The following is a 20,477-nucleotide window of genomic DNA, read 5'->3' on the forward strand; positions in this document are numbered from 1 at the left end:
GCAGCGGCCAACAGCGCGCCCGGGGAGGGGTAGAGAAGAAAAGGGCAGGTGGCACGTGGGTGAGGAGGGCGACAGAGGGGCAGAGGAGCGTGGCACAGGGAGGAGGGGAGAGGAGGAGGGACTCACTCGATGGCGCCGCGATGAACAAGGCTAGATCCGACGTGTGCACGCGCTGGTTCGGGGGTGTTTTCTCAGCATCGCAGGAAGCAGCGGCGGAGGGAGACATGGCTGGGGCTGGGCTGGCCGCGCTGGAGCGAGACGGGAAGCAGCCTTGGCGTCGTCCTAACCCGGTTTGGCCGGCCCTCCCTCCTTAACGCTGGCCGTGGAGAGAGAGGAGGAGAGGAGCAAAGTCAAGACAGACGAAAACTACAATCATGGGCGTGAAATAGAGGCACTCGCGATAGCTGGCATGCCACATTCCGCCATCTTTTAGGCTTGGCGCGGCGTGATTGGGATTGGGCGGTCCCGTCCCCTCGCAACTCTTGTGTGCCGACCGGATGTCTCCCAGGGTGGCCAATGCGCGGCGTGAATCGCTGCAACATCCACCGCCGCCGGCCCAATGACCATGATCCACGGCTATTAAACGTTCCACCTTTCCACCTGGCTGCCGCCCCTCTTATTACAGTGACTGTACACCGCTCCGGCAGGCAATCGAGCGATTTAATCGCGCTCTCTCGGCGCTAGTTCGCACCTAAGCCCCGGCTGCACAAGTCATGCTGATGCTGCATACCACGACGATCTTGGAGTGATTACATCTACCTGGCTTCCCTCTCCTACATTACATCACAGGGATCTGCCCAGGACTGTTTCACTCGTCGGCTCGACTCAGTCTGAGACATCACTTGTCGACCCTCCTCACCTTTGGCTGTGCTCTCTTCTGTCTTTACTCTTCCACTCCACGAGGCGATGTGTTGACCAAGTCACGTGTCGGCTTCGCGGAAGTGGACCGAGCGTCTTCAAAGTCATCTCATGCCATCATCCATGTACCTAACCTATAGGTACCTTCATTAATTCTGGCACCCTGTATATCACAGTATAATCAACAATCTTGTTACTTCCTCTTCTTTACTCCTCCTCCTCGTCGCCGACCACCATACCCTCCGAGAGGCGTTCAAACTTCCAACTACTCTCTCTTCACCATGGGTTGGTTCGGCCTCACCGCCGACAAGAAGAACCCCGCCGATCCCGAACCTTCCAGCGATGGCGGCTACGTCGCGCCCGACCGCTCCACGAGAGCAGTATGCTACGAAATGCGCGATCAGTTCTTCCAATGCCTCGACCGCCACGACATCCTCGACAGCGTAAAAGAGGACGAGAAGGCGAAGAAGGTGTGCGGGCCGGAGCTGGCAGGGTTTGAAAAGAGCTGTGCGTCGAGTTGGGTATGTTGATGATGTCCTGTCGCCTCTGGAGACCATATCACGGTGGAGGGAAAGCTGTTGGATTTTGGCTTGGCTAACTATTTGGTGTAGGTGACATATTTCAAGAAAAGAAGAGTCTTTGAATATCAGAAGGAAGAGACGATCAGGCGGCTGGAAGGCGAGGGTGCGGTGGGCAGGCCACCTCCCACCGCCGGCGGGATTGCCACGACAGCTTTGAGAGGGAAATGAAGAGTTGGAGCTGGGCAAAGGCCTGCGCACACCACGTCCATCTCCACTCACAACGGAACGACGGGAGGAGGGTCGGTCTTCGGACGCAATTGGGGCGAAGAGCCTCTCGATGTGGCCCGATCGCGGAGCTGCTCGCTAAGCCTCACAAGCACCATCATGGAGCTCACCGTCGGTTGAACGGCTGATGCACACCGGAATGAGGATGCTTGCGACGCTCTTCACAAGCAAACAGGCAATGAGGCTCACTGGCCCGGCTGATTGTGTATTACTGCGTGAGCATCCATGGCTCAGAACTGCGTCGCCACAAGGCGCTGTGTTGAGGGACTACCCGTCATTCTGTGGTTACGAACAGAACCCATAGACAGTTTAATCACAAGAGCCTGTCTCCATTTCCGTTCTTTGTTCGAAAACACCCAGTTCCATTCGCCGCCCTATACTGCCAGTGAGCACCGGCGTAGATGCTACAGGTCAAAAGTTGGGTTCATCCCACGACTTTTCCGCTTCACTGAGATCCAATATATGAACCACTTCTGGGCCAGTCGCTCGAGGCTCATCACCGTCCACACCAGAGCACCGTGAAAACGCCGTTCGAATGCTTGGAATCAACTAATCCGTCTCTTTATAGGCTCAAAACATCGACTGCTCGCCACCTCCCATGCATCGTCCAAGAATACGAACGCCTTTCACTTTCCATGGCCATCGGCTAGTTTGATGCTGTCAACATGGACGACAACACGCCGGGAGAACACCGTAATGGGCCGGAGTACCCGGAGCCCCCATCTTCAGGATACTCGCCCTACCCTACTCTGGCCCCCTCGGGCTCCGCGGCTCCCTCACCATACGGCAACTCACCTTTCGCCTCGCGTCCGTTCAGCTCAATCATCGACGACACATTCAACCTTGGTGTAAATTCGATAGACCAAGAGTCACTCCGACGGCTCGATGCCAGCGGTGTCACCAACGGGTCTGCCGCGCGGCCTTGGACAACGGACTTCTTCAACCGCCTGGCCGTGCCCGGGAACGGCAGCCCTTCCCCAACCAGACCACCCGCTGGACCCGAAACCGAGGAGATCGTATATGAGACTCGAGGGACCAAGCGAGGCCGGCCGAGGGGAAGTGGAAGGGGTCGAGGACGAGGTCGCGGCGGTTGGAAATGGGCCCTTCGGGATACGGATCACGCGGACATCTTCTCGAAACCCAAAGCGACACGGGGAGTGAGGAAGAAGCCGGGCCCCGTTCGTGGAAAGCCACGAGCCAGTGTCAATGCCACTGGCAAGTCTCGCATTGATCCGGGTGCCGAGTTCAAGGTTCTGCAGAACAAGGTCATGGCGGCCTTGTTGAGCGATGATCTCGATGCTGCACTGGAATATGCAAAGCTGGCGGTGTTGCAGAACTCCGAGGTCTTCATCGCGCATAAGGTCATTCATGATATCTACCAACGGCAAGGCAAGGAACGCGATGCAGTCATTGCGCTGTACTCTGGAGCAAACACTAAGAGAGATGCCGACTTATGGGCCGAGGTCGGCCAACGGATACTGGATCTTGAGGATCGGGTTTCCAATGACGAAGAGTGGGCCCGTGGGTGCTTCACAGAGGCCATCAGGATCAATCGAGAATGCTACGCGGCTCGTGTAGCGAAACTGCGATTACACGTGGAGCTAAAGGAAGACAGTTCTGCCCGGATGGAGGCGAAGATCATCACGGAGAAATGGCCCAAGGACCTCGAGGTCGTCAGTCAGTACGCTGAGCTCTGTATCGAATCTGGGAATTCTTGGGAATGGGAGCGAAGCAAGTATGCTTACGAGAAGGCATTCGAGCAGTACGCAGGTGAAGAGATGCTGGGAGACGACCCCGAGCAGCAGTGGTTCTACCTCAACGAGTATCTCGACATCCTCCTCCGCCTTGGCTTACACCAACTCGGCCTCCGTCAGCTCAAACGAATTGCAAGATGGTTTCTTGGGCGCCAAGAGGATACGTTCTGGGACGACATTGCCGATGATCGAGAGTTTGACAGCACCAACGATCGCCGACTCCATCTATGGCAATTCCAACAAGGCCGCATCAGTTTGGATCCCCAGAAATACGGCGAAGGCTTGCCGCTTGAATTGCGCGTCAAACTCGGCTTGTTCAGACTTAGTATGCAAGCAAAAGACGAGGCTTTTCGCCACTTTCAATCCCTCCTTTTCGACGACATCGAAATTGACGGCCTCGAGGAGCTCTTCGTCGAAGTGGCCGAGTCTCTCAATAGCCATGGCTTGTTTGCGGATGCCCTCCGATTCTACGAGCGTATCAAGGATCACCGACCCGATGACGATGAGAGGTTTTGGATGTCGATTGCGCAGTGTTATCGTGCGCAAGACAGGTACCAGGAAGCTGAGCAGTGCCTACTCAAGATCACCACCACCCAACCGCAGAGCATTGAAGCGAGGATTCAACTCGCCCGGCTCTACGATGCCATTGGGCAGCGGGAGAAGGCGTTCATGATGGCGGAGGAAGTGACTGCTCTTAGCAAGCAGCAGGCACAGACTCTGCAGAACGACTCTGCGACGCCTGGCGAGCGCGAGTATACACCACGAACACCCCTCCGGGCGCTGCCCAGGCTCCTACCTTTGCCAAGCGGTGCGGCAGCTCTCGTGCGAAGTCTTAGCGATGTCGTGCCTACTGCTGCACCTGTTGGAAATGGTACCGCCGGGCCATCCCAACTATCGTCGTTACGGAAAGCAGAGTCGAAAAAGGCCAAAGCGAAGCGCTCTCGATCACTGAAGAAGGCTACAATCCGGAGCGAGATCACCATTGGCAATCTCCTCAACCGCCCGACATCATTCGGACATGGTAGAAATCGTGCCGAGCAGAGCAGAGAAGGACCGCACGACGAAACACTGGTTGAATGTAAAGCAAGAGTTCACAAGCACTACGCTGTGGTGACGCAGCTCTGGCCAGCACTTGAATCAGAGGGTGATCAGGCGGAGGCGGAGGTAAAGGGGTGGATGGAGCACGCTGGCACCATAGCATCCGCGTTCAAAGACGTCCAGAGGATTCTCCAGGCGGATGAGGCACAGGGGAAATCCAGCGCGACACCACAATCAAGCCTTCTGCCGCGACCGCTGGTACGAGAGATGGAGCAGCTGAAGAAACGCGCGATTGGAGGCGGACTGTGGACGGAGCAGGACGACTCAGGGATGATGCTCATGGCCCCGGGACCAGTACACGGCAGCTTCTTCGACATCCCAGCGCTGGACTGGCACCGCATGTTCTCCGACCTCGCACTGTTATACGCGCAGCAGGTCCAGCAGGAGAAGTGCTACGACGTGCTCGAGCACTGCCTCATGAAACCCGCCGTCTTCCGCTCCGACCCCCAGCTCCTCAATACCACACAAGCAGTCGCGATGTACTGCGCCCTGCTATTCAACGACAGCAAGCTCATGACCGAAGTCGCACAGGCGTACATCTCGAGCAGCCGCAATCGCTCCCCAACCGCCTTCCACCTGCTCGCCGCTTCCGGCCGGCTCTCGCACGGAAGCGAGCCCTACCTCTACGACAAAAAGAGCGGCAAATGGCTGCACGACACCGTCAACACGATCGACACCAGCATCAGAAAAGCAGCCGAAGCGCGCCGCGTCGAAATCGCCGCGGGCTGGATCCACCCGGACGCCCCCGAGCCCATCGGCCAGCAGCAAGCGCCCGACGCCGCGCTCCTAATGGTACATGCCCAAAACGCAGCTGCAAGCGACTCGACGGCGAAGCACTACACGGCGCTTCCTTTCCTCCTCCGCGCCCTGTCCCTGCAACCGCAGAATCTAGTCCTCAACCTCAGCCTCGCGACAACGTACATCACCCTCGCAATGCGCGACACCACCTCTTCCGCCGAGCGCACGGCAGAACTTACGCACGCTCTGGCCTTCTTCACGCGGTACTACGATTTGCGCACCGCGAGCGGGAAGGCGGCGCATCTGCAGGAGGCGGAGTACAATCTCGCGCGCTTTTGGCATCAGCTTGGGCTTGTGCATTTGGCTGTGCCGGGGTATGAGAAGGTGTTGGAGAGGAGTGAGGAGGTGGGGAGGGACTTTGAGACGGAGCGGAGGGGGGAAGAGGAGTTGGGGCTGCTGCCTGGGGAGGGGGCGGAGTGCGAGGATTTCGCTGCTGAGGCTGCTTTTGCGCTGCAGCGGATTTTCGTGGAGGCCGGGAATGAGCAGGCTGCGAAGGCGATTGGGGAGCGGTGGCTTGTTTTATGAAGAGGGTGGGTGGAGTTTGGCTGTGGTCCTGGCGTTTCATGGAGAAGAGAGAGGATATACCCCCATGGCATTGATTTCGTGCTTCTTGGGAGATAGGTGGATATAGATAATGCAGAGTACGCACATTCACCGCCCCAAAACCCCAACCACACTCCCGACCATCACCGCCGCCTCGCGCTCCCAATTCCTCCTCTCTCCCGCCGCTCCCTCCTTCCTCCCCCACGCGCCGCCCGCACCACCACCACCAGCAGCAGCAGCAGCAGGCATCCGCGACCCACGATCCACACACTCGCGGATCCCGTCTCGCACACGCTCCTTGTTCGTGCGGAGCGTGCGTGCACTCACGCCCCCGCGGTTGAGGATGTCCTGGACGCGCGCGGAGAGCTGCGACGCCATGGAGCGCCAGAAGTAAGAGGGGAGAGAGGAGGTGTCGAGGTGGCGGAGGAGGGGGATGAGGAAGTTGTTGTTTTGCGCATTGTTGTCTGCCCCTGTGGTGGAGGATGCGGGAGGAGGCAGGTTAGGATGGGCGGGCGCTTTGATGGTCTCCAGCAGCGCTTCCAGGGCGACTATATTCTGGCAGCGGGCGGAGACTTCGAGGAGCGTGCGTTCTAGCGTTGGGAGCGTGGCGAGGGCGCGGGAGAGGGAGGCGAGCGAGGCTGTGAGGGCTGTTTGGAGGTAGGCTTGTAGGGCGGCGATGAGGAGGGTGGGGTCGTGGGTTTCGGGGGTAGTGGTTGGTTTGGTGGGCGAGAGGAGGTAGAGGACTTGCAGGGCGCAGGTGGTGCGTTGCTTCGTTTCTTCTGTTTGGGCGAAGGTTTGGGAGGTTGGTGGAGTGCTGGTCTGAGGCTGTTGTTGCTGTTGTTGTCCTCCGCTCGATGTCGATGGAGTTGAGGATGAAGCTGGCACCAGGCTGCTGAGACTAAACTCCCGCACGGCCTGCTGTGCTCGCTGCAGCAGCGCCCTCTCATTCGGCGTCACGACGTCCTGCCGAACGGCATTCACCACCAGCACCCTGCCCAAGCCCTCCCCCTCCTCCCCCTTCCCCGTAGCAGCGAGCAGCCTCCTGAGCGAAAGCAGCGTATGAGCGGCAGGTAGCAGAAGCCGGTACTTCAATGCCTTCCCTCCACTCGCACTCCCCGTATCCCTCCCCACCTCCTCCATCTGCGAATCCAGCTGGCGACCCAACTGCACCACCCGCGCCACACTCCGCCCCAACCTCAACGCCTCCAACATCCTCTCCGCAGACATCGCCACCCGCTCCGCAGCCTCATACCGCTCCCCCACCTCCCTCTGCAGGCGCGCATAACTCTCGTTCAACCCTGCGACCTGCTCTTCCACGCCGGCGAGCACGCGACTCGCCGCCTCGCTGCGGCGCTGCGTGTGCTCGAGGATGGGCAGGGCGCGGGTGGTGGTGAGGGTGTCGAGGTGGGTGTCGATTTCTTGGACGTCGAAGAGGGCGCGCGAGAGCGGGGTGGTGAGGTCGAGCGGGGTGTCGGTGGGGTTGTTGGTTTGGTGGAGGAGGGTGTTGGCGTAGGCGGTGGGGGAGAAGTCTGGGGCGGTGAAGGTTTTGTAGTCGATGTAGGAGGTTTCGGGGGTGGTTGTCGAGGCCATTCTTTCTGGGTGTTGTTTGTGCCCTGCAACGGGACAGGGAGTTCGGGTGAAGCGTGGGAGTTGCGTGGTGTGGTGGGAGAGGATGGATGAAGTCGAGGTTGTGGAATTGGAAACGCGGGCTTTCTGAAACAACCTACAAGGCTCTCCAACAAAAGATGAGAATATAAGTGCATACAACAGCGGGTTCAAACACAATTTGATAAGGACACAGATAGCTGAACCTACAATATACCGCATCACTCAACAACATCATCCCGCAACGCAAAAAGCTGCTTCACCACCTCATCCATCCGACTCCGCACAGCATTATGAAACAGCACATTCGTCGCAAACACCTTGCACCCCTTCACCCGCCTCGCCGTCTCCATGCTCAGCTCGAAATCAACATACATATCCTCCACGTACGCCGCCGCATACACGGGCACCTCATTGCGCGCCAGCTGCTCGACATCGTACAATTTGGGCCAGTCGGTCTCCGCCGCGACGCGGTTGGCTACGTCTTCCACTTGGCGCAGCTCGCTGTAGTCCTCGAACATGTGCGGGTAGATCATCTCGCCGGTGAAGTAGATGGGCGCGCCGTCTTTCTTGTCGAGGTCGAAGGCCGGGAAGTCGGAGATGATGCGGTGTGCGGACCAGTTGGCGGGTCCTTCGCCCTGGCAGTAGATGGGTTCGTGGAGGATGGCGTAGATGAGGGCGTCGTCGAAGGACGCGGCGTAGTCGATGGTGGAGAGAGAAGTGCGGGTGAGATGGCCGAAAGCGTCGATGTCGGTGGCGGCGCGCAGGACGATGTCGTGCACGCTGTCGAGCCCGCCGTGCCCGCCGAAGGCGATGCCGAGTTGCTGGAAGCGGCGGCGCGTGAGGCTGCCTTCAGAGGGCAGCTTGATTTTACCGTCGCCGAAGCGCTGCAGGTAGTTCATGATCTTCTTCACGCGCTCGACGTCCTCGGGGTATTTGGCGTAGTAGGCTTGGTTGCGTTCGACGGTGCGCTTGTACGTGCGTCGGTAGACTTCGTCCGCGTCGGCGGTGAGGGAAGCCAGGCCGCCGAAGATGAAGCTCTCGCGCAGGCCCTCGGGATAGAACGAGAGGTAGGTGAGGCTGCAGAAACCACCGAAGCTCTGGCCCGCAATGCTCCATTTTTGCTTCTCCTCGGGGTAGTCGGCGGTGAGAGCTTTGCGAATGGCCTCACAATCCCGCACGATATTGTCCGCTCGGTAGAGCTTGAGATAGCGCGTCTGCACCGCATTGTCGCCTCGCATCTGCAGAGTGGAGGCGGTGATGGGCGTGCTAAGCCCCGTGCCGCGCTGATCGAGATACAACAGCTCGTATCCCTTGTCGAGGATGGTCTGCGTCAAGGGATTGTGCTGTGGCGGTCCACAGCCGAAGCCCGGCCCGCCTTGAAGGTAGCACATGAGCGGCAATTGCTGCTTGTCCTTGGACGTGTCGGGGACAATGGGGCTTTCATGTTTGCGAGCGCTGCGCGCGAACACGCGAATGGTGCCCGCGTCTGGTTTGGAGTAGTCTTTGGGCACGTCGAAGAAGTGCTCCGTCACTTTGATCTTGCCTGCGAGCGGTCAGTGGGCCATCCAGAAGAGATGGAAATCAAGGGAAGATCTAACAGACCATACACGATATGTGATTGCTGGCTGACGATCTTGGCCGGAGCGATATTGAGCTTCATCATTCTTCGCAGCGTGGCTTGCATCGATTGCTGGCGTGACTCCCGCTCGCTTACTCACCGACGATACCTCCTTGCAATGATGGAGGACACAATAAGGAATTGCTGGGTCTGTGCTATGTCGAAGTGTGTAGGATAGAGAATACACCGTACTTCAGGCGGGAGCGGTAGTGGGCAACCACTCGAACCCGCCGCCGCAAGCCATGCCCTTAGCTCCTCACGCCCGACGCTTCATCACGTTGATTCAGTTAAACGACACATGCAGTCAAGGGAAAGAAGGCATTGCCTGGTGAGAAGTCCAGACGAAGCATGGACGCCGCCCTGTATATCTATCCTATTGCAGTACTTTTCCCCCCCCAAACCATGCAGCAAGACGCCAAAGCAACAACCTTCCCATGCCATCGAGCTCCCAGTGTAAGACTCGCGATGTTCAAAGTAGATAGAGCACTCGCCCACAAGGCTCAGTCGAAGCGCCCGCAAGCCCGGTGCGATGTTTGATCCACACCCAAAGACAACTTGCACGCCCTTCGCCGCTTTCCGTCTCGCATCGACCAGACTATGTCTCCAAGCCTTGATGTTGTGATCTAGGCTTTGCAAGAACATGGGTCGAAGGCACACTTGCACTTGCCTGATGCAGCAGTCGAAATGCTTGAAGCAATAAAGAAAAAACAACAGAAGGCTAGGTCGACGATCGAAGGGTGCTTTTGGGCTTTTGTTCTCCATCCAATCCGTTGTTTGCTGCTTTTGGGAATAATGCGCGAATAAGAAATCCCGTTCCGTCGCGCTGGGGGGCCGTTGTTGCTCATGGGTCTTTTGCTCCTCAACTCGTTCTTCGTCTGTGTCAGGTCTGCGTCACACCGTTTCAATCACTCGCGCGCTCGGTCAAGAAAACGAGGCACACGCGGGCACACAGCTAGATGATATCCCAAACGTCCTCGGCCGCGTGGCAGAACTTGCTGCAGGCGACGCTGGCACTCAGGCTGTAGTTGCTGATGCTGATGCTGTCGTCCTTGAACTGGTCGGCAAACGTGTCGGCGCCTTTGGCCATGGCGCCCACGAACACGCAAATGCTCTCCTTGGGCCCGAGGTCGGCGATGTAGTCCTTAACGCGCACCACCGGCGCGTCAAAGGAGAGCGTCACCTTGCGGCAGTTGGGCGGCAGGTGCTCGGTGATGGGGTTCTTGATCACCTTGAGCAGCTTCTCCTGCGACGTGGTGGAGCGGATGCTGAGCTTGTGCAGCAGCTGCACCATCAGGCCGGCGAAGCGCTTGAAGGTGCGCGGGATGCGCACCGTCGGGGAGACTTCGATGAGCACGCCTTTGGCGGTGTGGATGTAGATTTGCAGCAGACCGGCTTTGTTGATGGGGGAGTCGAGGAGGGTGAGAAGACACTTTGCATGGTTAGAGTGTGTGGTGATGGAGAATAGAAGAAGGGAGGGGACAAACTTGATGGGTAATGTCAGGCCGGGCGTCGCTGATGTCGCGGTTCATCTTTCGCATGATGCCAATGTGCTCGTCGCTGTTGAGCAGCGAGTACTTGTCGTCCTTCATGCCGTTGCGCCCGCCATGCGACGCCTTGTACGTCTCGAGGCTGGCGTTGGACAGGACAACGATGAGACGTTGGCTATCATGATCATTACTGGGGATGGGAACGTGTTGCTCAGCGACCAGTTGAGGGAGGCTGGGCGGCGGCAGCGACTGTGTCTGCGTCCCTATGCGGCTCGCGAGGAGCATTGGGTCAGCCATGGCATAGCCTTTGTTGAAAGGGCGATGCGAGGACGCAATGCAGTCACGCAGGCAAGCGAGGACGAGCAGTGAAGAGAGGGATGAAGTGAGGTGCAGATCTCGGGGGGAATGCAGGCGGGAAGTGTAGCGGTCAGGCGTGTGGAAAGAGGGAAAAATTTGCCCAAAGCGTCGATGAGCTGCGGGTGGAGTTACGCAACGCGACGCAGATGAACGGCGAGGAGGGGCAAGCAGGGCAGATATAAAGAATCGATCGGATCGCTGCATTCGCGTTTGGACTCACTTATTCTTTTCGTCTCCCTGCCCGACGCGGAATGCCTTCTGCCCAGGTACTCGCTGTTGGCGCAGCCATCGAGCAGCGCGCGCTCCAGAACGTCGCCTTCGGGAGAGGATGACATGCTGCTTCTCCTGCCCACTCGCTCGAGTCGGCAAGTCTCCGGGAAAAAGGCGGACAAGACAACCTTCAAGGGAAGAAGAGTAGGGCAGAGGACAAGTGGTGTAAAAGACGACGACAACGGCGACGACAAGCCTTGCTTCCCAACAAAAGCTCCTCCCCACCCGGGAGATGGACCAGGCTATATACCCCCCGACACTCCCTTCAGTCAGACGGGAAAAAAAATCGTCAGACGCGGGCGCGCCTGGGAGGCACTTTCGACCAACGCAGGAGGGAGATTGTCGCCGACGATCCCAGCACGAGCAGGGCAGAAAAGCAAAACTCCACCGGTGCAAAGCACGAAAGCAAGAGGCAGATTGGCCTGTCGGCGACATGGATGCTCTTCCACAACGAAAGCAAACGCCCTGGCGGATCCAATCTTTTTTTTCCCACCCATCCTCTAACCCGATTAGGAAACATCACGTGACTATAATCCCGCAAAACCACCCCCACCTCACGCCGAGCCCACCCACTCGTTTGCCTTTTCGGATCGCCGTCCGCCTCCTACGTCGCCCCCGCTCATGTCGCCTTCCCGCGTTTGCCTGGCCCAGATGCTGCTGCCTTTGCAATTTGCCTTCGGGCGGAGCAGGGTGCGGATTCGCAAAGCGGAGTCAACCAGCCGATGCGCCGCTCGCTATTGGAAGGGCTAGGTGGAAGCTTCCGTGCTGTACTTGCAGCATGCAATGATCCCTCCCCCCCCCCTCTTCTAAGCTGGAACCTGCCGGTCACTTGCATCACGCACATGCAAACTCTTCTCGGGATGGAGAGTAGAATGCCGAACGGCCGATGCGAGACCTGTGTGCATCCACCACCAGCATGTGCATGGGCGGTTGAAGAACGAGCAAGCACCTCCACTCCCAAAGAGAACGGGCTCGAGCTCAACTCAACCTCACCCTCACCCGCCAAGCAAAACAAGTCCCAAAACCCCCACCCCCAAGCACTGGCCTCGACCCGCGCCCCCAAAAAGCAATGCACAGCGAGCGTGCAGACGGAAGGCAACTACAAATTGGAATCGCCTCGTTGACGTCTTTGCCTGCACGGTCCAAGCTCCGGTTCCAGGAAAGGAAGGAGGTCACACACGTCCCATGCGTGCTACTCGGCAGATGTATCTCGCGAGAGCTGCCGACTGAGACACCGTGCATTGGTCGCGGGCGGGATAAGGTATGGATCTACCTGGTCTCCGCCACGTTGCTTTGCGGCGATGGCGTCGAGGTAAGCTAGTAGATTGGTCGCTGTCTCAGCCATTTCCTATTCCAAGTCACGTTCTTCTATCTGAAATGATGTCAAAGAAGGAAGAAGGGCATGCTCCAACAGGCCCTCTCAAGCACGAGCGTATACGACTTTTGGTCTCTATGCATACTATCTGATAGCCTGCAGCGATAAGCCCCCATCTATGAAGAGGAAAGAAGCGAACTTTTCTCTTCTTCCTCCCCAAGCCGTTCCAATAGAGCAGCATGAAAGCCAGTGACAAAGACAAGTGCCTCGCCCGACAAAGTAGCACAGCAATCAACAGCTCCAAGTAGGAATAGAGCCGCCCATCCTTCGAAAGTGAGCAAAAATGATAAACACCGCAACCTTTAAGGCGCCAGTCCAGATGTTGTCCATGCAGCAATTCCAATGCGCAATAACTCCGTCCCAATTTCGTGTCCCATGAATAAAAAGTCCCTCATATCGGCGGTGAACATCGTCAAGTTCGTGTGTTGGTATCGGAGCCTCTTTCCTGCTCCCGTCGCTTTGGCGTCGGGCGTCATTTATAACGCGGGAACGACATGCTTCTGCTCCCTCTTGCTCTTCCTCCGACTCTTGAGGCCGAGAACATCTTCTTCCATCGGAGAGTCTCTCGAGGCCATTCGTACTGCGTGCAATCAACAGCAGGCAGCCTCATCTAAAGTCCAACTGAAACTGCCGAAACGCCGAATCCATCGCATTGCACCGGGGACACATGCTCATCCGCCCCCGACTCTGCCCGTCCGTGATGGCCTGCGCACACTCCAGGCACACGCCGCAGATGCAGCTGGTACAAGCATATGAGTCCTTCAGCGCGCCCAGTTTCCGGCAGCCCGCGCAGTAGATTTGTACGGGGCCGGTGGGCTGTGATTGCTGCTGCTGTTGTTGCTGCTGCTGTTGTACTTGCTGCTGTGCAGGTGTCAGGGCAGTGGCAGCCGGGTGGGCGGGGTTGAAGAGCGGCGAGCTTTCGGATGGCGAGGTGAGAGAGTTGGGGTCCATGATGTGGAACTGCGAGCCGGTCGAGGCGGTGGAGTTGTGATGTGCGTGGGAGATGTTGGACGAGAGGCTGCTCTCTACCGACGGGAAGGGTTGCAGGTCAAGACCCGAGTCGGGAGGCGGTGGGGTGAGAGCGCGGTTGAGAGGGGAGGCCTGGTAGGATTGGAACTGCGAGCCGAGGGCGAACGGCGGGAGCGATGTCCGGGAGGGCACTTGTGGGGATTGAAAGGGTGATGCCGGGATCTGCGTGGTTGTCAGCTTGGTGAAGCGTGCCTGGGAGCATTCATGGGCACACTCACAGGTGTCAGGTCGCGAGAGTCCTCCTCTTCCGTAGCGCTGGCCGCGGCATCAATCAGATCCTCCCACCGCTTGCCAAACGTCACGCTGGCACTCGACTCCGGCATCCGCGCGCCACCGCTGTGTCTCCGCGCGAGCTCTTTCGATCGCTTCCGCTCGTGCTTCGACATGCGTGCCTGCTGGCTCAGACTGCTCTTCCGCGGGCGATTATGTTGCCGCGGGAGGCTTCTCTGCAACGGGGGCAGGGTGGCAGGTCTATCTGTGGGCGATCGCGCTATACTACTGGGCATCAAACTGGGCTGGTCGGGGCTGGAGGAGACGGGGAAGGTGGGGTGAGGGTCGCCCAGGAAGCCATGCTCATGGTCTTCGAGGGTGGGATCGACGCTGAAGGGATGATGGGGCTTCAGGTCGTGGCTTTGGTCGGCGTAGAAGTTCTGAAGGAAATCCGCTTCAGTGTTTGTCGGGGACATCTGAAGGGATGGAAATAGTACCTGTCCCATGTTATCCCCGGCCCAATCCGAGTCGGGTCGGTGATAGTGCAGCTGTGCCAGTGCCGCGGCGGCGGATGCCGCGGGGATGAGGGAGCCGCGGCGATACTCGTCGCGCGGCGGGGCGTGCATGCTCTGGTAGATGACGGCGGCCTCGGCATCGCCAGCAGTGTAGTATCCGCCATCATGTTGGCCAAAGGCATGGTATCCTTCGAAGGATGAGTTCAACCCGTGGTCTAGACCGAACGCAGGTGACAGACCTGACGGATCAGAGTGCTGTATGTGTTGTGGTTGGGGTTGGGCATGTTGTTGCGAGGAGTGCCGTTGGTGTTGCTGAGCGTTGTGGGAGCGATTCTGGTTGGCGTGGTTGGGATCGATGGCGGGAGGGTCGTGCGGAGGGGTGTTGATCATGAGCTCGAAGCTTTCCTTCGTCGCCGGTAGTTTGGGGAGGTAGTACTCGGGGTGGGCACGGCGGATGTGCTCCTGCATGGAGCGATACCGCTTCTCCTGTAGGGCAGAGGCATGGTCAGCTTGGAGCGTGGTAGTGCGGCACGAGAGGAGAGAGTGGCATGGGCTGGGAGCAGCGGCAGGGCGGAGAGGAGGTCATGGCAGCAGGTTTCACTTACCCCGAGACATCGCTTTCGACATGGTGTGCCATCCTGGAGCTGGTGTCAGCAGTGGAGCTCTCGGTGAGGGCGGCGTGGCAGCTCGGGCGCACGTACCTGGTTTCGCAGCGGGCAGACGACCTCGTTGTTGACGTCTTGGACGGAGAAGGAGCTAGTGAGAGATTGGCGAGGCGGCATTGCACACTGCAGGCACCCGAGAGGGCAGCAGGCAGCATGTAAGAGCAGCAGAGCTGCGGGCAATGGCGGAGCACGCGGGAGAGCAGTAGCAGCAAAAGATGGAAGCGACGAGGGTAGCGGATAGGTCGAGCTCAGACAGAGGTGGTGTATAGAGCAAGGAACAGCTGTGGCGCCGGCGAGCTGGCGCTGGGTTGGCGGAAGGGTGTGGTGAGCTGTGTTGCTGGTCTGCTCGAGCTTGGTGCGACGGGCGAGCGAGCATCTACCTTACCGCAGCTCTCGTCCCGAGCTGGCCGAGGGGCGACGCAGCACCGAGTCATGCAAGAGACGCGGGAGGGATGGGAGAGTGGGGGAGAAAGGGAGGAGGATGGTGGATGAAAGGCACCTGTGTAATGAACGGTGCGCTGCATGGGCCAGCGGAGTGGGTGAGGGTTGAGTCGAGTTGGGTTGGGAGCGAGGGAGGGGCAGGCGGGCTGGCTGGCTGGCGGGGTCGGGGAGTGTCGATCGCCGTACAGGTAAGCCGACACGGATAGACAGGCAGGTGCAGGCTCAGATAAGGTGCGTGCTGGGCGTTGCATGGGTTCCTCCCACCGAGCGCCTCGACTTCAGCCGCAGTTTCACCGCGCGACGGAGGAATAGATACGACACCACCTCACCTTGCCTCGACTATTTCGAGAGGTACTTGCATGTGCGCGCTCGGGCGTATTTCATGCGGAGGGCTTCGCCCGCGCCTTCCTTCCGACACGTCTTTCCAAGAGCAAGCCGTGCCGGATGGCAGGCCTGGGGAAACTGGGCTGGGCGCCAATGGGATCGGAGCCGGTGGAGGGAATCGAGACTCCGTGGCTCGTGCTGCGAGCCAAAATTACCGCTGGCCAGGCAGACTCGGCCTCTCTTGCGCCATGCTTCGGCCGAGTCTGGACTCGGCAAGGCAAGACCAACCACGCCACGCGAGCGTGACGCTCCTGCGTGCGGTTGCTCTTTCCCATCCCGTGCTGTACACGCACTACATTTAGTGACACCCTCGTCGCTTCCCACTTTTCCACCCTCCCACCTAGAACCGCCTCCACGCCGTGATCCCCCAGCTATATATCCCCTTCTCCGTCCCCCCATCCCGCGCCATCCACACTCTGGTCCAAGGCTGAGAAAACATGATCCTCTGATGACTTCCCCGGACGCCATGAAGCGAGAATGTCTGTACGCGTGCAACAGCTGAATGCCGACAGCACCTTCCTCTTGACCTTCTTTCCTTCCTTTGCCCCCAAGAAACTCTCTCCGCGCCTTCCTGGCGACTTCACCATCCTCCTCGACCCATGGCTCCAAGGCCATGCGTCGATGCTGCACCCTGCTTTCCAGATCTCCCATCACACCTCGACCCCCGCTCTGCACTCTCTCCAACATCTCCCCCAGTTGCCAGACATCATACTCATCAGCCAGGACAAGCCCGACCACTGCCACCGCGAGACCCTCTGCTCGCTTCCGCGCACCTCTGACACCGCCATCTTGGCCACGCCCGCTGCTGCCAAACGGATTCGATCCTGGGGCCACCTCGATAAAGAGCAGGTGCACGTCATTCCCACATACAATCCGCTGGATGAGGAGACGGTGGTGCGGATTCCTCTACCCTCCTACTCCTCCACCAGCAAGGATGGCGAGATCACCATCACCAACATCCCCACCAAGCGTGATGTGGCCGGTCTACACAACGCCATCTGCATCACATATCAGCCTTCAAGCTCCGTCCTGACCGCAAGCAGACCGCCTCGGCAATACCCCAACAGCAGCAGCTCCGTCGTATTGTCCGACGATGGCATCCCCGGCTCTCCAGATTCGCGACAACGATCGCGTACCAGCAGCAGCGCACCGCGCCCAAACTTCCTCGATCCATTGGGAGTGACGCAGAGCTTGTCCTCGCTTCACCTTAGCCGTGCCGACTCCGGTACTGCGCCGCCGCCGCCGACTCTTTCTCCAGATGCCAACCAAGAGCAAGTCCTCAGCATCATCTACACTCCCCACGGCGTCTCGCCCTCCACCCTCCGACCCTACATCTCCAACCACCTCGCACCCCTCGACGCCTTGCCAGTATCGCTTCTCTTCCACGGCCTCACCACGGCAGAAAACCCGTGGTACATGGGAGGCCGGGTTGCAAATGGCGCGCCTGGAGGTGTGCAAATCGCCGAGCAGTTTGGCGTGCGGCACTGGATCCGAGCGCACGACGAAGAGAAGATCAACAAGGGTGTGGCAACGCTCTTGACCAAGATGCGCCCCTACGGACCTGAGAAAGTTGAGGCCGTCCTTCGCCACGAGGGCATCTTCGATACCAAAGTTCACGAATTGGATGTTGGCGGCGTGATTCGCATCCCTGAGCTGGATGGCCAAGGCGAGATGGGGAGCAAGATTAATGAAGGTGCAGACAAGGGTCTGACGCTGGGCAAGGGACAGAGGATGAACTGGGAGGACAATGTTCTTGCCATGCCGGAGCCGGTCCTGGACAGGCCTTTGACCGCGCCTGCGGTTGGCGCTGCGGATCTGGCCCCAGGGACGCAGATGAGGATACGACGGGAGATCACACACCCAGACGGAATATGGATATGAGTTGGGTTTCTTGTGGGCTTCGCTGAGGGGCCAGTGAAACTTGAGACATCATCTACATCCATCGGAAGCAAGGGGCCATTGATGCTGATGCGGCAGGGCGCCGCCACCAGGATCACGCAAGGATTGGTGTCGCAACTTGCCCATATCGGTCTTCTATGACATGCCATGCAATTGCGGAAAACGACACCGATGTTGATCAGTGAATTCGTGGACAGTTGACGCGCAATGGAGAGTGTGGTGATGGGACGATGAGAGGCTTGAGAGGGACAGGGCCAACCAGAGAACTTACGGCTGCTATGTGGGCTGTTTGAGTCTCTGATCCCGAGAGCATCGAGTCGAGGGGATAGTTGAAATATCGCCGGCATGTATTGTAAGCATGAGATACTGTAGCGCGATTGATGCATCCAGTTCTCTGGTACTGCCTAAATCGGTCACCGCCCAGTCAGGCAAACCTTTAATACCTTAATAGGCCGCAGCTTCCCGCGCGAGGCTGCAATTCCTTACCTTTACACTTCCCTTACATGTATATGCAAACGATTCACTCCCCGTCGTCGCACGACCTCGCACAATGACCGACGCCTGGGCCTCGAAACGCCTGGTCTATCGCGCGGTGGAAAAGGGCGACCACGATGCGCTTCTCAAAACCCTCGACTCCGACGCGGAGTCCTTCATCAACATCTCCAGCGCTCTCCCGGCGCCGCTAGGCAAAAAGGACATGGAGGAGTACTACGAGTATCTCCAAAAGAAATTGCTGGCCGTGGCGATCTGCCTCCCGGCCCCGCCAGTCAGCAATACTCAAGACGGCGGCACACCCCCGCAGCCGATCCCCATTGGTGTCATCAGTTTAGAAGAGATCCCTGCGCGCCACCACCAGCATCGCGGAAGTGAGATTGCCGTCAACGTCGTCAAGGAGTACCGCGGGAAAGGGTACGGGACGGAGGCGATCGAGTGGGCATTGGATTGGGGCTTCGAGTACGCCGGCCTGCATCGAATCGGAATTGTGGCTTTTGCGTATAATGCGGGTGCTGTGCGGCTGTATGAGCGGATGGGGTTTGCGCGCGAGGGCGTCAAGCGGGACTGCATTTATTCCAAGGGCAGGTTTTGGGATGTCGTGTTGCTTTCGATGTTGGAGGAGGAGTGGCGGGCACGGGGGAAGAAGTGAAGGGACCCGGACCTCAGCCTCACCGGCAGAAGCTTAAAAATAAATCCAACATCTGGATGTTCGTCTCACTCCCATTCAATTTCCTTCTTTATTCATGATATCTGCTTTCTTCCTCGCCGTTTCTTTCGTTTCTTTCTCGGTATTGTCATGGACGTTGAACCTCTAGTATGACCCACGACACCTTTGTCGCACATCCGCATTCCCTCCCCACGCGAACCTCCTTCTTGCTTCGAGCTGGTGATACCTCATGAACCACCACTGCCATCTACTCCGCCCGGCACAATGAGCACCCCCTCCATCTCCCGAAGCCACACGCCCGTACCCGAAGAGCAGACTCGCCATCTTCCCCGCAGTAAATACCCCTCTCCCATCACAACTCCCCCCAAGGACTTCCCACTAACATCCTCTCAGTCCTCTGCCTCCACGGCGGCGGCACCACCGCCGAAATCTTCCGCCTGCAATCCCGCGCCCTCATCAAACACCTCCCCGCCTTCCGCCTCGTCTTCGCCGACGGGCCCTTCTTCTGCGACCCCGGGCCAGGCGTCATCCCCGTCTACCAAGACTGCGCGCCCTTTCGGCGCTGGCTGCGCTGGCTGCCCGAGCACGCACCAATCGACAACGAGGCGGCGGTCGAAGAAGTCAAGTACGCGATTGAGACGTGCAAATCGGAAGACGAGGGCGACGGGCCGTGGGTGGGATTGTTGGGATTCAGCCAGGGCGCGAAGCTGGCGTCGAGTCTGCTGTACGATCAGCAGATTCTGGGCGAGAGGGGCTTGCCTGTTGAGACGGAGTACAAGTTTGCGGTGCTGTTGGCGGGCAGGCATCCGTTGGTCAGTTTGGGGCCGTACAGTAAGAGCGCGGCTTGTGTGAGTGCGGGCGATATCAGTGAGGGGCATGTGTTTGATGGGGAGAGTCCGCATGTGCTGCGCATCCCGACTATCCATGTGCATGGGTTGACGGATCCGGGGCTGGACAAGCATCGGAAGATGATGAGGCAGTATCATGATGCGAAGACGGTGACGGTTCTTGAGTGGGACGGGGCGCATCGCGTGCCGATCAAGACGGCGGATCTGGAGCCGATCGTCAAGGAGATCTATCGGGTGGCGAGGGAGCAGGGTGTGAACGTTTGAGAGTCACTGTCATCTGTGGGATCTTGCCCTCTGGGCCACATGGCCGACTATCATATTACCCCCCTCGCGTCATTGAGATCCACGCGCGCTGGTGATTAGCTGCACCAGACTCCGGAGCCTCGAGCCGCTCTCCTCGACACCGGCTCGACCTTGGACGAGCACGGACGACCATGTTGCCTGGACGCGCCTTTCTGAGAGAGTTTCTCGAGCAAACGCTCGTTCGCGGCTAGCTGAAGATCTTTGACCATTTGCAGTTGAGGGCACCACGCATATGGCTCCGGGCAGGCCGTATGGTCTTGCTATATGGTCACTGCCTTGCTGGATCCCTTCGAGCATGGCCTGCAGACATATGGCCTCGTGTGGGAAAGGCTATCGATCATGCTGCGTCTAAAATATGAGGCATCATCCACCATCAGACACAATTGTGTATGTTTAGAGAGTCTATCGGTCTAGATCCAATCCATTTCCCCGTCCTCTCGTCGCTATGC

The 20,477-nt window shown here is 58.7% G+C and overlaps 11 protein-coding genes across 11 annotated transcripts; 6 read left to right on the plus strand and 5 right to left on the minus strand.

The window, feature by feature from the left end:
* The first annotated feature begins 912 nt into the window (after positions 1 to 912).
* BDY17DRAFT_174291 (cytochrome oxidase c subunit VIb-domain-containing protein) lies at positions 913 to 1,699 on the plus strand. The gene is made up of 2 exons (XM_033729838.1): positions 913 to 1,379; positions 1,470 to 1,699. The coding sequence occupies exons 1-2, from the start codon at positions 1,140 to 1,142 to the stop codon at positions 1,605 to 1,607; spliced, it is 378 nt and encodes a 125-aa protein (XP_033588513.1). The 5' UTR covers positions 913 to 1,139; the 3' UTR covers positions 1,608 to 1,699.
* Positions 1,700 to 2,329: 630 nt separating this feature from the next.
* On the plus strand, positions 2,330 to 5,839 carry BDY17DRAFT_325449 (uncharacterized protein; the record flags this gene model as incomplete). The annotated part of the gene is made up of 1 exon (XM_033737362.1): positions 2,330 to 5,839. One exon carries the CDS (start codon positions 2,330 to 2,332, stop codon positions 5,837 to 5,839), a length of 3,510 nt encoding a protein of 1,169 aa, XP_033588514.1.
* BDY17DRAFT_282692 (Golgi transport complex subunit 5-domain-containing protein) lies at positions 5,688 to 7,545 on the minus strand. Its single transcript, XM_033732071.1, has 3 exons — positions 6,743 to 7,545; positions 6,079 to 6,682; positions 5,688 to 6,033 (listed from the first exon to the last, which is right to left on the minus strand). Exons 1-3 carry the CDS (start codon positions 7,445 to 7,447, stop codon positions 5,966 to 5,968), a joined length of 1,377 nt encoding a protein of 458 aa, XP_033588515.1. The 5' UTR covers positions 7,448 to 7,545; the 3' UTR covers positions 5,688 to 5,965.
* Positions 7,546 to 7,683: 138 nt separating this feature from the next.
* On the minus strand, positions 7,684 to 9,125 carry BDY17DRAFT_311560 (Alpha/Beta hydrolase protein; the record flags this gene model as incomplete). Its single annotated transcript, XM_033735546.1, has 2 exons — positions 7,684 to 9,008; positions 9,068 to 9,125. 2 exons carry the CDS (start codon positions 9,123 to 9,125, stop codon positions 7,684 to 7,686), a joined length of 1,383 nt encoding a protein of 460 aa, XP_033588516.1.
* Positions 9,126 to 9,213: 88 nt separating this feature from the next.
* BDY17DRAFT_174424 (uncharacterized protein) lies at positions 9,214 to 10,069 on the minus strand. The gene has a single exon (XM_033729840.1). The coding sequence runs from the start codon at positions 9,843 to 9,845 to the stop codon at positions 9,357 to 9,359; it is 489 nt and encodes a 162-aa protein (XP_033588517.1). The 5' UTR covers positions 9,846 to 10,069; the 3' UTR covers positions 9,214 to 9,356.
* BDY17DRAFT_252415 (Alpha/beta knot methyltransferase) lies at positions 10,036 to 10,855 on the minus strand (the record flags this gene model as incomplete). The annotated part of the gene is made up of 2 exons (XM_033731254.1): positions 10,036 to 10,512; positions 10,568 to 10,855. 2 exons carry the CDS (start codon positions 10,853 to 10,855, stop codon positions 10,036 to 10,038), a joined length of 765 nt encoding a protein of 254 aa, XP_033588518.1.
* A 425-nt stretch (positions 10,856 to 11,280) lies between these two features.
* Positions 11,281 to 12,080, plus strand: BDY17DRAFT_174451 (uncharacterized protein). The gene has a single exon (XM_033729841.1). The coding sequence runs from the start codon at positions 11,430 to 11,432 to the stop codon at positions 11,982 to 11,984; it is 555 nt and encodes a 184-aa protein (XP_033588519.1). The 5' UTR covers positions 11,281 to 11,429; the 3' UTR covers positions 11,985 to 12,080.
* Positions 12,081 to 13,178: 1,098 nt separating this feature from the next.
* BDY17DRAFT_325453 (uncharacterized protein) lies at positions 13,179 to 15,108 on the minus strand (the record flags this gene model as incomplete). Its single annotated transcript, XM_033737363.1, has 4 exons — positions 13,179 to 13,763; positions 13,820 to 14,812; positions 14,932 to 14,964; positions 15,028 to 15,108. 4 exons carry the CDS (start codon positions 15,106 to 15,108, stop codon positions 13,179 to 13,181), a joined length of 1,692 nt encoding a protein of 563 aa, XP_033588520.1.
* Positions 15,109 to 16,040: 932 nt separating this feature from the next.
* On the plus strand, positions 16,041 to 18,016 carry BDY17DRAFT_340065 (uncharacterized protein; the record flags this gene model as incomplete). Its single annotated transcript, XM_033737977.1, has 3 exons — positions 16,041 to 16,948; positions 17,075 to 17,385; positions 17,978 to 18,016. The coding sequence occupies exons 1-3, from the start codon at positions 16,294 to 16,296 to the stop codon at positions 18,014 to 18,016; spliced, it is 1,005 nt and encodes a 334-aa protein (XP_033588521.1). The 5' UTR covers positions 16,041 to 16,293.
* A 249-nt stretch (positions 18,017 to 18,265) lies between these two features.
* BDY17DRAFT_311564 (acyl-CoA N-acyltransferase) lies at positions 18,266 to 18,859 on the plus strand (the record flags this gene model as incomplete). The annotated part of the gene is made up of 1 exon (XM_033735547.1): positions 18,266 to 18,859. The coding sequence occupies one exon, from the start codon at positions 18,266 to 18,268 to the stop codon at positions 18,857 to 18,859; it is 594 nt and encodes a 197-aa protein (XP_033588522.1).
* Positions 18,860 to 18,929: 70 nt separating this feature from the next.
* BDY17DRAFT_299988 (serine hydrolase FSH) lies at positions 18,930 to 20,468 on the plus strand. Its single transcript, XM_033733988.1, has 2 exons — positions 18,930 to 19,211; positions 19,271 to 20,468. The coding sequence occupies exons 1-2, from the start codon at positions 19,142 to 19,144 to the stop codon at positions 19,987 to 19,989; spliced, it is 789 nt and encodes a 262-aa protein (XP_033588523.1). The 5' UTR covers positions 18,930 to 19,141; the 3' UTR covers positions 19,990 to 20,468.
* The last annotated feature ends 9 nt before the right edge of the window (positions 20,469 to 20,477 follow it).

Source organism: Neohortaea acidophila, assembly GCF_010093505.1.
Source record: "Neohortaea acidophila strain CBS 113389 unplaced genomic scaffold BDY17scaffold_7, whole genome shotgun sequence".
NCBI lineage: Eukaryota > Fungi > Ascomycota > Dothideomycetes > Mycosphaerellales > Teratosphaeriaceae > Neohortaea > Neohortaea acidophila.

Bases quoted from the DNA above. Each gene is read 5' to 3' on its own strand.
- BDY17DRAFT_174291 (XM_033729838.1), top strand. From the start codon at position 1,140: ATGGGTTGGTTCGGCCTCACCGCCGACAAGAAGAACCCCGCCGATCCC. The intron at 1,380-1,469 runs GTATGTTGATGA...TATTTGGTGTAG, and splicing joins AGAGCTGTGCGTCGAGTTGG to GTGACATATTTCAAGAAAAG.
- BDY17DRAFT_282692 (XM_033732071.1), bottom strand. From the start codon at position 7,447: ATGGCCTCGACAACCACCCCCGAAACCTCCTACATCGACTACAAAACC. The intron at 6,683-6,742 runs GTGCCAGCTTCA...CAGCAACAACAG, and splicing joins AGTTTAGTCTCAGCAGCCTG to CCTCAGACCAGCACTCCACC. The intron at 6,034-6,078 runs GTGGTGCGGGCG...GAGCGGCGGGAG, and splicing joins TGCTGCTGCTGCTGGTGGTG to AGAGGAGGAATTGGGAGCGC.
- BDY17DRAFT_174424 (XM_033729840.1), bottom strand. From the start codon at position 9,845: ATGGAGAACAAAAGCCCAAAAGCACCCTTCGATCGTCGACCTAGCCTT.
- BDY17DRAFT_174451 (XM_033729841.1), top strand. From the start codon at position 11,430: ATGGACCAGGCTATATACCCCCCGACACTCCCTTCAGTCAGACGGGAA.
- BDY17DRAFT_299988 (XM_033733988.1), top strand. From the start codon at position 19,142: ATGAGCACCCCCTCCATCTCCCGAAGCCACACGCCCGTACCCGAAGAG. The intron at 19,212-19,270 runs GTAAATACCCCT...ACATCCTCTCAG, and splicing joins GACTCGCCATCTTCCCCGCA to TCCTCTGCCTCCACGGCGGC.